We start from the raw sequence: 14531 nt of genomic DNA, 5'->3' as shown, positions 1-14531 counted from the left end.
TTTAGTAATTTCTTTATTTCTCTCAGCGCCATCAACTTCGAGGCCGACTCCGAGTCAAACACCTACTTCCCCTTCAGGTAAGTAATGGATGTGAAAACTGCTGAATTGGTTCGTTTTCTTGAACTAAGGAAAGAAAATCTGTAGATAGAATGGCCGTTCATTAGAAAATGGCAAGAGATGGCATAAAGTACTTCAGAAGTAGATCCATTAAAATGTGAAACGCTGCTCCAGAAGTTGAGTTTAGTTTAACAAATAGATTCCATTTTGCCGTGCGTCCGTGTACTCTGATAACGCACAGAGGACGTCAAAACGTGTTTAGAACATCACTCACGCTACTGGCCTGCGGCTCGAAGCGTACTTCTTTGTTCTCACCACGTTTTGACGTTATCTATGCGTTATCAGAGTACATACCCACGGCAAAATGGAATCTATTGGTTTTATGCAATAACCAAGACATTTCAACACGTTTCGCGAGCGAGCATCGCGTTGCCTGAGCTGAGTCAAAAACTTTCCAGTAAACTCAGTTTTAGACTACTACACGCACGCAATTGTCACCTTCTAAATTAGAGTATAATCCGAAAGAATTGCACCAACAATATTTTCAAAGGTAACTTTTATTCCAGAAGGAAATCCTGACCCCAAAATATTACAGCATGCAAATCGCTTCACTGTGATTTGTAATCGATTACTCGCCATTATCGGATTTCCGATCGGCGGCATAATATTTCGACAAATATTTGCTTTCTTTTCACGTCACAACAAAGTTCCAGCTTTCCTATCCTGGTTAAGATCACTCTCAGAACAGTCTTTGTCCAATTTTTTTTGGGCAGTTTTCCTTTCCTGCGAAAATTTGCCTGTGTTTGTCCGCTACACGCAAAATTTGTTGACCAGTCGCTCTGGCGGGACTCTAGACTCTGATCACGTGCGCCGGTCACACCACTCGATGACATCAATCACGCGTCTATACTCGTCTATATTCTAATTACACACTATTCTAGACAAGTCAAAACGCGAGTTTTAAACAGTTCACTGTATAATAAACTATAATTTAGGAACTCTAATGTTTCTACAAAAAGTCTTTACGGGTGGTGTATCCTTTTTCTACTACTGCACAAACGTTCTGCGCATCTTGCGATTGTTCAAATTATTAAGGTTTCTTAAAAGAAAGGTCAAAACATCAAAAGTGTGGTTAACAATTATGCTGGAAGGGTGACAAGGCCAACAAGGTTATTGAAATCCAAAGGAAAATTACGGGTAGCCATGTTTTTCTTTTAGATAATTAAGTTTAATTTCGGAAGAAAATAATTACAACGTATTTCAAAGAATTTGTTTGTTGCTGTTGTCGAAAGAGACGTATGAAAAACTTTTGCTCAAGGAAGAAATTAATATATAATTATTAAGCCCGGGAATCTATAGCATGTTGACTATTAAGTTAGCTTGTCTTTCCCGTATTTTTACTTCAACAACATTGTAAATTGTCATTTTCTAGAATGTTCCAATTACACGGTACTGAATGAAAGCGATCGCGCGCAAGGCTACAGGGGAGATGTGAAATGTGACAGCTCCTTAGCTAAAAAGTGGTATCGTTTCCAAGGAGGAGCGGGCAACAAGATGCCTGATAATTGTGTGCCTAAAAATTATTGTGGTACGCATGCGCCCGGTTATCTGACTGGTGGACACCCTACAGTGGATCAAGGAGCTGTGTCTCGCAAAGTGTGTTTCCATTGGTCTTCTAGCTGCTGTCATTGGTCTCAGAACATCCGAGTTCGAAACTGTTCTGGCTTTTATGTGTATGAGTTGTCCAAACCACCCGGCTGTAGTATGCGGTTCTGTGGCGACGGGAGACCAGGTAAAACTCTTTAAGTATGTAAATGTATTATCTAAAGCGAAACACATCTTCTGAAAGTGTTTGTTTATTCTTTTTTTGTTGTTGTTCTGGGCTTGTTTGTTTTCCTGAGGTATGGCCCTCTGTTTGTCATTGCTACACAGTCTTGTACTGTCTGGTATAGGTTCCATTACTGCCCAAACAAAATTTTATAAACACTGATTAATACAACGCATTTAGTAATTTCTCTATTTCTCTCAGCGCCATCAACTTCAAGGCCGACTCCGAGTCCAACACCTACTTCCCCTTCAGGTAAGTGATAGATGTAAAAACTGATGAATTGGTCTGTTTTCTTGAACTAAGGAAAGAAAATCTGTTGATAGAATGGCCGTTCATTAGGAAATGGCAAGACATGGGATAAAGAAGTTGATCCATTAAAATATGAAACGCTACCACAGAAGTAGAGTTCGGTTAAACTAAAATTTAAGAACTCTAATGCTTCGACAAAAATTTTATACGGGTGGTGTATCCTTTTCTAACTACACAGACGTTCTGCACATCTTGTGATTGTTCTAATTGTTGTGGTTTCTTTAAACAAAACATCATCAGCGCGATTAATAACTATGCTGGAAACAAAGATCTCAGCAAGGTTATTGAAATCCGAAAGAAAATTAGAGCTACCCATGCGTTTTCTTTTTTAGATAATTAAGTTTCATATTGGAAAGAAATACTATACATTGTTATCTATTTTACAAAATTTGAGAATTGTTGTTGCTTGTTGCTCGGAAGCCCAAACCTTGCTATCCAATCAACGGACAACTTCAGGTGAAATTAAACATCACATAACACAGAAGCCTATAAAAACTGTTGAATCGTTTCGCTCACCAACGCGTCAACAGTCAGAAAACACACCGTTCGAAACGTAACTTTTATTCAAAGCCAGAGAGAGAAAGAGAGAGTGAGCAACACGCATTTGCTTATATAACATGGCAGAACTTTCTAGAATCACAACCTGCCGGTAATTCGCGCCTTACCAACATCACAGTTGGTTCAAAATAACTTCTGGAAAAATCTGAAAACTTCTGAAAACCTAGGCAGTTTATGAATGCGTAAATAGTGTCTAAACAGTCTCTAAATCCATTGAGGACATTTTGTTTAGAGTGTACATGTATTTCCAAAAAAACAAGTTAGCAGACATTTCGTTTTCATTTGTTTTTCGTAAGTTTGACACGGCGTGCTTGGTTCTGGCTCTCAATTAATCAGATTATTCAGTGGAAAAACGAGCTTCTTATTTTTGAAGGAAACGCGTCAAAAGGATCTTGCAACTTCAAATATTATCAAAATATGAAAACCCAAATCTGTCGCGTTTTTAGTCTTTCAAAAAAGATAGCCCCCCTCCTTCCCGACCCGACATTAAAAGATTGCCCGGCGGCCCACCTGGAAAATCCCTCAAAATGATGTGATACTATTTACATACACCACACTTTCCTCCACGATCTAAACACTAATGATTCTAAACGTCCAACGTTAGGGCTTACCGTACCCTCGGAACTTCAAATAATGTGTATGCTTAGTGTAAGACGTTAGATGTTACAATATTTTCCGTAGATTCTCACTGTAGGCTTTTTTTGATGATGCTCTTAGGGAGTTAGGCACTAATTGGCGGTTGTTATCCACTAATCATGCACGCTTGCTATAATATACTCTCTAAACCAGCTTTCATTTTTACCTTCGGAACTGACAGTGAAACAATTCGTTACTAATACAATATATTAACAATCTCTTGTAGCGTGTTTCAACTATAGATTCCTCAATGAATCCAACAGAGCAATGACGTATAACAAAAGCAGTCCTCTTTTATGTGACAGTGGGCTGTCAGGCTGGTATAGATTTGGCGGAGAGGCGGGAAATCAAATGCCAGAGTCATGTGTCGAGAAGCAACGTTGCGGCACGCATGCGTCGGGATGGCTGAATGGAAGTCACCCTTCAGTGGCTAACGATACTGTTCGGCGCAAAGTTTGTTTTCACTGGGGCAATCGTTGCTGCCATTGGTCGACCGAGATAAGCGTTCGCAATTGTGGAGGATTCTACGTTTACAAGCTTCAACGACCACCCGCTTGCTATTTGCGTTACTGTGGCAACGGAGTGCAACAAGCACCAGGTACATGTACAGGAGTGCCAACATTCCCTTGTGTACATTTATATGAGGTGTCCTGTTGTAAGACTTCAATAAGTACTATACCCCTTAGGGGCGTAGTTCATACCTTAGTGGTAGCGTTAGTAGTAGTTTCTGTTGTTTTGAGCTTAAAGGACCCTAGTCAGCCTCCGCCATTTTCGATGCCATCAAAATTATTGATGTTGCATGGTGAAACAAAATCTTATTGCTTAACTGTAAGTTGTGTTCCTGAAAGTATGTTTCATTATCTTTAGTAGTTTCACAGTGATTTCGTTCATTTCGACATGCTCCGAATAAAATATAATAGCCAAACTCTCGCATATAAACACAAACAAAGGTGTGGCTGACAAGGGCCCTTTAAATGGAGATGTCAATTTACCACAGTACCAGAAATTGATCTGTAACACTTAAACGTAGATTGTTTTGTTCATAGTAAAAAACTAATGTTCCTGTATTTGATTTTGTTAGAATGTTTCAACTACAGAATTCTGAATGAGTCTGACCGTGCCCAAAGTTACATGGGAGTTGTCAAATGTGATAGATCCTTAGCTAAAGCCTGGTATCGATTCCAAGGAGGAGCGGGCAACAAGATGCCTGATAATTGTGTGCCTAAAAATTATTGTGGTACGCATGCGCCCGGTTATCTGACTGGTGGACATCCTACAGTGAATCAAGGAGCTGTGTCTCGCAAAGTGTGTTTCCATTGGTCTTCTGGCTGCTGTCAATGGTCTCAGAACATCCGAGTTCGAAACTGTGGTGGTTTTTACGTGTACGAGTTGCCTCCGACTCGCTACTGTAGTTTGCGTTACTGTGGAGACAGGGGACAAGGTATATCAGTCAATTTTACTTTAGTTCTTCGCAATAAATATATATATGACAAATTATAAGTAATCAGTATTTTAACTATTAATGAGGACAAAAACGTTGTAAACACGTTGAGAGCGGGCATCAAATTATTACTTTCATGCATTTGAAAATAATCAACAGATTACTAAGTTAGTTTGACAATCTTTAAAATAATATGCACGGCCTCAGCCAATAAAAAACGTCAGCACAACGTACAATCAGAAACACGTGCCTAATTTATTTGCCAATTCAAGTCGCTTCCCGTTTACATGTCTCAGTGAACTTGCGAGCTAATTATCGAACGGCGAAAAGATTTGTCAAATTTAGAAAACAAAACTGATTGGATATCGAAATGAGTAGGGCAATACGGACTGTTGTCCAATTTATGGAATCTTTAAATGTGGACTTATGACTGCGGCTCACAAGTAACCATAAATTCTTTCATAAATTATATATAATCCCATATCTCATGAATAACCATGAATTAACTTGTATACCATGAACTCCCCCAATCCTTAAAGCACAGTGAATTTGACATGGTTTAAAAATAATGAAATGAATTTCTGACTTATTTGCTTTAGCGCCAACTGTGGTAAGTAATGTATGAGATATCTATATATTATTATGTTTACTTGTATCGTCTGTTAACAAGGTTGCGATTAAATCAGTTTTTTAGTAAGAGATAAAGTGGTACAACTCAAACAAATGTAATCATTTTAATGATCAATCGCCGCAAAGTGAACGTCTAAAAAACGATGTAAACAGAGCGCAAGCAAAAGCAAATAAAGCTTATGGGCGCAAAGGTTGGTAAAACGCTTGTATGGTGTTGAAATGGATGACCGAGCCCGCTAACGCAGAACAAAACAGCAAGCATAAGAATGACATTTTCATTATGGCGTCCAGAGTCCTTCAAAACTACTGTTATTTACTCACCAATGGGTTTACAAAATTTGGATATGAAAGCCAAAAGGAAAATGAGTTTTGGTAGTTGTAGTCGAATCAGTGATGCCAATGCCTTGAAACGTTAATGTCAGTTATGCTTACAAGTCTTAGTCCCCAAACTCAACTGGCGTCTGTTGTTCCAAAGTTTCTGTTCCTCTTCTTAAAATGGTATAAAAGAAGTAAATTTAGTCTGGAAATACTTTAATACCTATTGCCCTGAATTTTTTTCACCTGCAACCTTGTTCCAGTCTAATTACGAGAATACGAATACATTCTATTGATATTAATAATTGATTTGTTCGTTTTAGTATCAACTACTTCCAGACCATACACGACTCCAACACCTACCTCCAAGTCTAGTAAGTAATGCATGAGATATCTATGTCTTGTATTTATCTATAGATGGAAATATATACACTTGTGCTCTATAAGGCGCCGTTACACTAGGCAATTTTCATTCAACCTGTCTCGCAATTTCGTTGCGTCGTTGTGACACTAGTTGCACGGGATCGTTGCCTAGTGTAACATTCCCTGAAATGGACATACCTCGCAATGGTTTTGTTGCAGTCACCGTTGCACGAAGTAGAGCCGACTTTTCATTCTCACAACGATTGCGACAACAAGAAAATTGCGAGAATGTTAGTTTCAGGGCATGTTACACTAGGCAACAATTCGTGCAGCTTGTGTCGCAACTAAATTGCGAGACAAGATGCAAGAAAAATTGCCTAGTGTAACAGCGCCTATAGCGACGAGTTGGCTATAATAATCTTATATCCAACAAGCGCAAGTGGAATAATTGTTTTATTAAAAACAATCAAGAAATTCTGCTAGATCTTGCTGATTTCGCTGTGCGGGGACAACTAGAAGACAATTTAACGGTCGCCATTTCTCGTCCATGGTATAATGGCTCATATACCATGACCGCTAAGCTAATCAAATCCCTCGAATTGCATTATACAATGATTCAGTTCACTAATTAGGTTTTCGATTAAATCCGTCGAGGGTCGTACAGCATAAAGCAGCCTTGCTTTTTAGGACAATACACAAACGCCAACAAAAAAATGCCCACAAAAGGCAAGACCAATTGAAATTAATTGGTGTGAAGGATGGTGAAACGCTTGTATGGTGTAATTCAAACGAACGAAAGAGCATATCATCGCAAAAGAATGTGCAAGCACCAATAACGACCATCGGATTGCACTCTCCGTTTCTGTGGCAACGGATTAGGTAGGAACTTATGTAATTTCCTCCGTTTTCAGGGGATGAAAGTTTACTCTAATTTTTTGGCGTAAAATAAGTTGTTGGGTGGACGTTTGGAATATCGTTTAAATTATATTTTGCATTTAAAATGAACATTTGACTTATTTGTTTTAGCACCAACAACTTCAAGACCATTCACGACGTCCACGCCCACCTCCAAGTCTGGTAAGTGTATTGCAACGATATTAATTTAGAGCTGTATCGGTTCCATTATGTTGGTTTTGTTAAAAGCTAATGTTAGCTGGGTGTCGTAACACTTGAACTAACGTAATAATTCCGGCAAATTGCCACAAACGCCAGCAAAACAATGAACTCAAATAAGGCAAAGGAAGTAAAACTAATTGGTGTTAGCCGTGTTAAAACGCTTGTGTGGTGTTCAAAGTTAGCGAAAGAGCGTTGCATCGCGAAACAAAACACAAGCACTTACATACGACATCTCCATTTTGATCCAATGGTCGTAGATGTATCCATCCTCTGACACCCAGCGGCAGATAGTCGAATCCTGAGGAAGTCAGCAAGTACATTCTTGTAAACTTACCCGTTTTGTCTTTCCCCTGACTCGACTAACTGCCCCTTCTGAGGATGAGTTGTTTCTAAATCTGTATGAATGTACTTTAAGACACAACAATATTAGTTATTTTGTTGTTGTTGTTGTTGTAGTCGTTGTTTTACATGTAAGAAAAATATCAGTCCTATTACTTCACGCAGCGATAGAATTGATCGTTTAGTTTTGTTTTCTGGCCACGTTCTTGTGCGATATTTGTCAGCTTATTTTCCACGGGAGAAACAGGTTCACATAAGGACAATAAACGTAAGTATATGTCAGAAGAAATATAAACTATATCTGCCCTTTCTAGGAGCCAATCATGGTTTTATGATATTGTGCTTGCCTAATGCCATGGTGGTAAAGATACCTCATGATAGTCTACCTTCACAAGCGGATCCTGGTCTCCTTCATCTTAACGATCCCGGGTGCGGCGTGCTTCACAATGACAAGAGAAACATCGTGTTGAGAACTCCACTGAAGGGCTGTGGAACGGTTCGAAGGTACATAATTACATCTTAGGGTTAAATGCAACGCCATAAGCAAGAAACCTGAGTTTTTATTTCAATTACTCCATTTACTTACTCTATTCAAACCAATAAAGCATTTATATCAAGAACCCACTTTCTTTAGTAAGTCCAACACACTGGAGTGCAGAAATGAGTATGGGGGCCTGGTCTTTTCTTGTAAGGGAGGAGGGGACGGGAGTGTGTAGGGGGGGGGGGCAGTCAAGTTTAAGAAAGAGCAACTGATAGGATAGGGAAATCCGTTAATGAAGTACGGTTAGTCAAAGACTCAAGACAGTTTTCGCCTGAGCCACAGTCAGGAATAGAAATATCTAGACCTTTTTAGTAGACAAAGCCAAACCTTTGGAGATCAAAGAACGTGCGTCGTGAGGTGTTTTCATTGAATGGATTGTACAACTTCTGTCCGCAACCAGTTTTTGTCATACTCAAAAAACAGTACGTTGATATTTTAACGTTTCAGTTTTGTTTTCATATAGGTCCATTGGTGGAAAATTCTCGTTCCACAACAAGGTTTTGATGCCATCAGGGAACAAGCGCTCCATTCTTCAGTTTCCTTTCAGATGCACCTACGCCAAATTTGGTTTCCCTGGAGTAGGAGACACACCCAAGCCAGCCTACAAGCGAGAGCCAGGTACGAGTAGATACAATGATATACTACAAGTTAAGGGTGCTTTCCCTGATTTTGTCAAAGCGGACCAGGGAAACCTGTCATTCGGAAATGGAACGCGCCATTTTGAAGGGATGGTTGTGGATGGTTGTATGCAAGTCCTTCGGAGTGATACATTCTAAAAGCTGTACAAATCATCTCGAAGTAATCTGAACGAATGGTATATAATGAATTCTCCATTGAAATTGCTGTATTCTGTCTGTAGATCGGTTATTTTGGCCGGCTATAGTTCTGGCAAATGGAAAGTCCCCTAAGTTAAAATTAATAGTTTTCGTCATAAGACAATCATTAGCCACAACCATTTCCTTCTCTTCAAGTTGAATACTTTGAATTCATTTTTGACGAGGATTAAATCCTGGTGGTTCAATTCATCGAAAAATAAAATCATTCTCTATGAGAAACACAAAGATCTGCAGTGTAGTCATTAACGAAAATTGTTTTTACACAAAGTTATCCTATTACCCCAGGGAACAGCTACTATTTACTCGAAAGAGATATGGACAAAAACAAACTACTTTCACCTCAAGTAATTTCTACATTCGGATTACTTTCATCATGAAATTAAACTTGACTCAACTTTCCTAATAGCCCCATAGTTTTGTCTCCGTTAAATTTACTTACGAACAAGAATCTATCTGAAGTAAAATGGCTCTTTGTCTTTTCTTTCTAAATATTTTCTGCCTCTGTTACAACATTATTTTACACGTTATCTTACACAATTATCCTTTCTCTATTTTTGCAGTTATGGATTCCTCTACAAGTGATGAAACTTTGTAGTCCATGGTTCTATTCACAGCATAACCAGTAACCATTGTGAAATTAGCTTTTGTTTTTTCATTAGGTAGCAGTTATAGTTTGCGTTAGGATAGGGTTTTTACGTTTTTAGTTGCATCAACATCTTAGCATTTGTACTAAAATTTAGGCTTATGCAATATAATGAAATGGCGAAGGAGGAATCCCTTCCCTCGATGATCAGCTCTATTAAAATGACCACATACGAATAGCTAAAACTACTCAAGGGTCAAACAATGCAGTGTACGTGGGTAAATATTTTCCCACTAAATATTCTTCACAACGCAAATAAACAGTTATTCATTCGCTACAGCTTCAATATTGCGTGTTCATTCACTCTGTTTCTGGACCCATCGATGATTAAGGTTTGTAAAGCGCCTTAAAACAATTGGACTTTGGCGCTATATAAATTGTATTTATTATTATTATTATTATTATTATTATTATTATTATTTATTATTATATTTCTCTGAAGGAAGAAATATGTAGGGAGGTCTGATAAAGTATGGTTTCTTTAATTTCATTTTCTCAGAACGCTAACTTACACTAACACACATCGGGGCCCAGTTGTTCAAGCCCGATTAAGCTAATCCTGGATTAACGTAAGCTTTGATTCGAGTTTAATTACTAATTAATGAAGTCTATTTTTAAAAAAAATTGTTCGGTAGTTTTCACTTAGACTTTTTTTACCACTAGCTTCAAAATATGCTTCAAAAACATTTTTTTTAAGAGGGCGAGATCGGAGATTAGCGTTAACAGGTATTCGAACAACCGGGCCCGGGAGTACACTGAAGAGCTAAGTTTGGACACATACATTTTTTTTTCACTCCACTAATTGCTTTAAATTGTAAAAAAATGTTTGATTTCAGTTAATAATGTAATTAGACTAATGAGGCGAGTTTTTGTAAGAACAAAGCACAAAAAAAAATCTATGCATTTCAAGGGATAGTTGGACCATATTTACAAAATGTTTAATTATATTTTTGAACGACTGCGGATTCTCGGAGAATAGTATTTCGTGTATTCCCGATGACAGAGGAAAATTACCTTTTATTTAACATAAGTCTCCTCGAGGTCACATGTTGCATCTTTAATTTTCATCGCTTGATTTTTGGCTCGAGCTGTTTTTACAACTTCTGCTTTTCGAGTGCATTTATCAGATGTTGCACAACCTTTAGCAAATGTAATCAAGTTGTATCCGCCAAAATCTGCCTGTATGCTATGTCGGTAGCAATAGTTTTATATTCTCATCAGTCTCCCTCACATCTATTGTTGAGAGTGGGCACCAACAATCTCTAGTTGAAGATAACCCTAAAACACTATGGAAGATAACCAAACGTCTTGCAAGAAACATGCCCAACCTCAAAAAGAAACCAACCCCGTACTAAACACCAATTTAACAGAAATTAAGACTCAGGGAACGCAGAGACAAATTTTTTTAAACGGTGAAGATCCTTGTATAGACTGGTGGAAAAGGAAGTGGCTGATTCGGTCGAAGACAATGAATCTGAAGGAGAACCTCCACGGAGAACGTCTGCCAATTTCATGTAATATAACGCAGTGGCTTTATTGTTCCAACCCACGTGGGACATCACTTAAGCTAATTGAGACTCAGTTGATGCGAGAATTATAGCAGATCCTGAGCGAAAATTGTGCAAAGTCTCGTCTTCGTCAATTTTTGCGTCTTTCAAATAGACTTTCATGCGGGCTTCTGCAAAAGAAGTTGTAAACGCCTTGTTGAAGATATGTCCCTGATGATTAGTAGGGCGAAAGAGATAACCATTGGTTACAGATATGCGGAGTTCAGAGGCGACCACATATATGTTTCAATTGCTTTAACCGGGGAAAGCTGGGGATTCGAATGAAGACGAATTTCAAAGACGTTAGAAGCACCATCTCTCAAGGTCTTCCTCCAAACATGGTTAAACAGGAAACCATCATCCTGGGGAAAACGTAGAATTTCTGTCGTATGAACTGAGATCGGGCCCGCTATCCGCGTTTAAGAAGGGAGTTTTAAATATGCTTCGTCTCGAGCTAAAATATGGCCCGCCTCGATTAGAACTGCTATCTGCGGAACCAGGGGATTAAGGATTTATTGGCAAATAATAAAATATTGTTGTAATTTAAAAGACCTGAAGGACCAACTGAAGGATCCGCCATCTTTTTATCCCATAATCGTGCCAGAAGCAAAAGCTTGCTTAGGAATGATGTGAGATCGTAATTGCTCCTCAGAGATAGCCTTCAGGTAATTTTGTACCGCAGTCGAAGCAGCTGGATTTCCAAAACCTAGCAGGCCATTCCAGTCCCCAGAGCGACCTGCTTCGTTGAAGACGGCGCGAAACTTTCCAGTATAGGAATCAACAGTTTTAAATGCAAGTCGTTTGGGGCACGCACAATCTGCGGCATCCTTGTTAGAGGTGTTCAGACACCCAGGAATATGAATGACTGTTTTACCATGACGGTCCCTCCACACTAAAAACTGCGAAACATCTTCAGGAGTGGCGAAAAAATAGACCTAGCATTAGGTAGCGACGTTAAGAAAGATTCACGCGCAAGGAAGATTTTAGAGTCGTCTGTTTAAGCTGCTGCAAACGAGCATCAATAGCTGCGAGATCCAGCGCTTTTCTCGAAGCAGGGTTCTGAGGAATGAATTTTTTCTTTGGCAGCCACACATTTGGCAAAATCGAAAAAATTGGTCGTTGGTATAAGCACATGATGGGCAGGCTACAGCTGGAGTAAAAACCCGCTGACGAAAAAGAGCAAAGATGAGTCAACGCTATTATCACCACGTTTTAAATTATGCTATGGTTTGTTTTGGGAGTTAATGAAATTCATCAGAAAGTTCAGGTATTTTTAGGTCGAAACAGGTATTACAAATCCCTTTGGAAAGAAAAAGAAACAAATTCTCCTAGTTTGCTTTATTACCTTAATAAATATGACAGTTACATCTCCAATCTATTTTTAGGTATTCAGTTTATCAGTTATGAGATAAAAAAATAACTACAATTGTCGGTGAACAACAAAAGCTTAGAATACTTACGCGATGCAATGGGTATCACAATCCCGGTTTCTTGGTTTCTTCAATTTCGTCTTTTCACCTTTATGAAGGGCTACACTAAACTCTCACAAGCGGGTAAATTTGCGGCAATGAGGTGGACAAACTGTCATCTTTCTCAGTTCTTCACCATGGCTAACACACCGTCTAGCTTGATTAATTATGAGCTTGTATTCCGGGAATGTTGCAGTCTGTGAGAGGGTGAAGTTTTGTTGCTGTCAGCACCAACTTTAACTAGCAGGTGAGTAGCATCACGGTCCAAGGTTATCAAAGGAAGACTCACGCCGGGCTCACGCAACGTGTTATTGTATCATGCCCCGCAGAGGTCATGATCTTTCCAAAAAGGTACATCTAATATACGTCATAACGTTTTGGGTCTTTTGAACCCAAGCGGTTTAATTTTAGAGATGTGCTATCTTTTTTTTTTTATTTTTATTTTTTATTTTCTTAATTACGCACTGCAGAGTTACCGCAATTGACAAACACAATACAGGACTAAAATTCAATTATAGGAGCATGTTCATATCCACAATAGGGAAAGGCTAGGTTTTGAGCGACAAAAGGGTTACGAATAGCAAAAATGGAAAGATATGTATATGCGTAATTTTTCTGCTGTACAGTGATAGAAATTGCTCTGTGCCATTTTAAAACTCGATTCAAAGAAAGCCGCAATATGGCAAAAATACCTTGATGGAAATCGATGGGAAAGTAAATAACAGGATGAATGAACGTATTTTTACACCATGGCAGGCCACGCAGGGACAAATCTCACAGCTAGATCATAGAGTGACTTGAAACGAAAACAATAACAAATTTCGCTCAATTCATTTACTTTTAGCGGTTCATCCTCAGACACCAACTAGAGGAGCAAAAACTTGGCTCCAGTCTCCTACATAATGCAGAACACACGGCCGTGTGGAGAAACAGCAAGATAACTAAGTATTCTTGGTTTTCACGTGACGTCACCAAATCTAGAATTCAATTTTCTTTTCTTAGCTGGATGTTGTACTTCCTTTTGAAAATAGAACAATTTCAATCATGCGTGGCACCAGGAGGACGGCCGTAACAGAGCTGTTCCATATCTTATAAATTTTCAGCATCCTAAGCAATTTAAGTTTGAGAAGAAATATTTATCTAAACATTCGAAAATTCACAAGGGAAAACAAATCTCTTTTCTGGCAAAAGTGACCCTCAAATGTTTTTTCCTGTTTCCGGCCGCCATGTTGGTGCCCCTCGGAGGGACACCAAAATGGCGTCTCCATACTAAGCTCTATAAATTTGTGTGGGACATTTGTCAAATAACTCGAGTATGGAATACCACCGAAACCTGACACTAAGACAGATTCGTTATTTATTAAAGTGCACCTAACCCCCCAATTTTTTTTCTCTTAAATAAATCTTTGCACCTGTTTAAAACATATTGCGCTATTTGGCGCCTTTTTCAACCAAATCCTGACTTTTTAAAGGCTGTAAGAATTACGAAATCTAGCCATCATCTGTCCCATGACCGAGCTAGTAAGGAGCATGGGTCTATTCCTTACTTAACGTCACAAACTGATTTGCATAGTATTAAGTCTTTGTAAAAATGCATGGAAAGCAGTTTGTGACGTCATGTAAGGAATAGACCCATGCCCCTTACTAGCTCGGTCATGGGACAGATGATGGCTAGATTTCGTAACTTTTACAGGCTACAAAAAGTCAAAATTTGGTTGCAAAAAGGCTCAATGCGTTTCAAACAGGTGCAAAGATTTATTTAAGCGAAAAAAAATTTGGTGGGTTAGGTGCACTTTAATCATCTATAACATGTCAATTTCTTGACTTCATTCATGGAACGGTTTCGATTGTTGTTTTCAATGGCGTGACAGTGAACAGTGAGTGAAATCCCGCAATTGCTTTT

At 38.8% G+C, this 14531-nt stretch overlaps 1 protein-coding gene across 6 annotated transcripts in view; it reads left to right on the top strand.

Moving 5' to 3' along the window:
* LOC146488208 (uncharacterized) overlaps positions 1-14531 on the top strand; it is a 71285-nt gene that overhangs the window by 19571 nt on the left and 37183 nt on the right. For 2 of the 6 annotated variants that reach the window (XM_085121964.1, XM_085121937.1), the window contains 9 exons: positions 27-77; positions 1490-1849; positions 2087-2137; positions 3615-3986; positions 4470-4829; positions 6098-6148; positions 7164-7214; positions 7907-8096; positions 8597-8751. In XM_085121964.1, coding sequence (XP_084978090.1) covers positions 27-77; positions 1490-1849; positions 2087-2137; positions 3615-3986; positions 4470-4829; positions 6098-6148; positions 7164-7214; positions 7907-8096; positions 8597-8751 — 1641 coding nt within the window. Of the gene's footprint in view, positions 1-26; positions 78-1489; positions 1850-2086; positions 2138-3614; positions 3987-4469; positions 4830-6097; positions 6149-7163; positions 7215-7906; positions 8097-8596; positions 8752-9529; positions 9899-14531 lie in introns of those variants that run through there. The other 4 variants (XM_085121959.1, XM_085121970.1, XM_085121943.1 and 1 more) reach the window with 3 other exon arrangements.

Source organism: Pavona decussata, unplaced genomic scaffold (genome assembly GCF_977016875.1).
Source record: "Pavona decussata unplaced genomic scaffold, jaPavDecu1.1 SCAFFOLD_11, whole genome shotgun sequence".
Taxonomy (NCBI): domain Eukaryota; kingdom Metazoa; phylum Cnidaria; class Anthozoa; order Scleractinia; family Agariciidae; genus Pavona; species Pavona decussata.
Note: the sequence above shows the minus strand (reverse complement) of the source record. Positions and strands in the feature narration are given on the sequence as shown.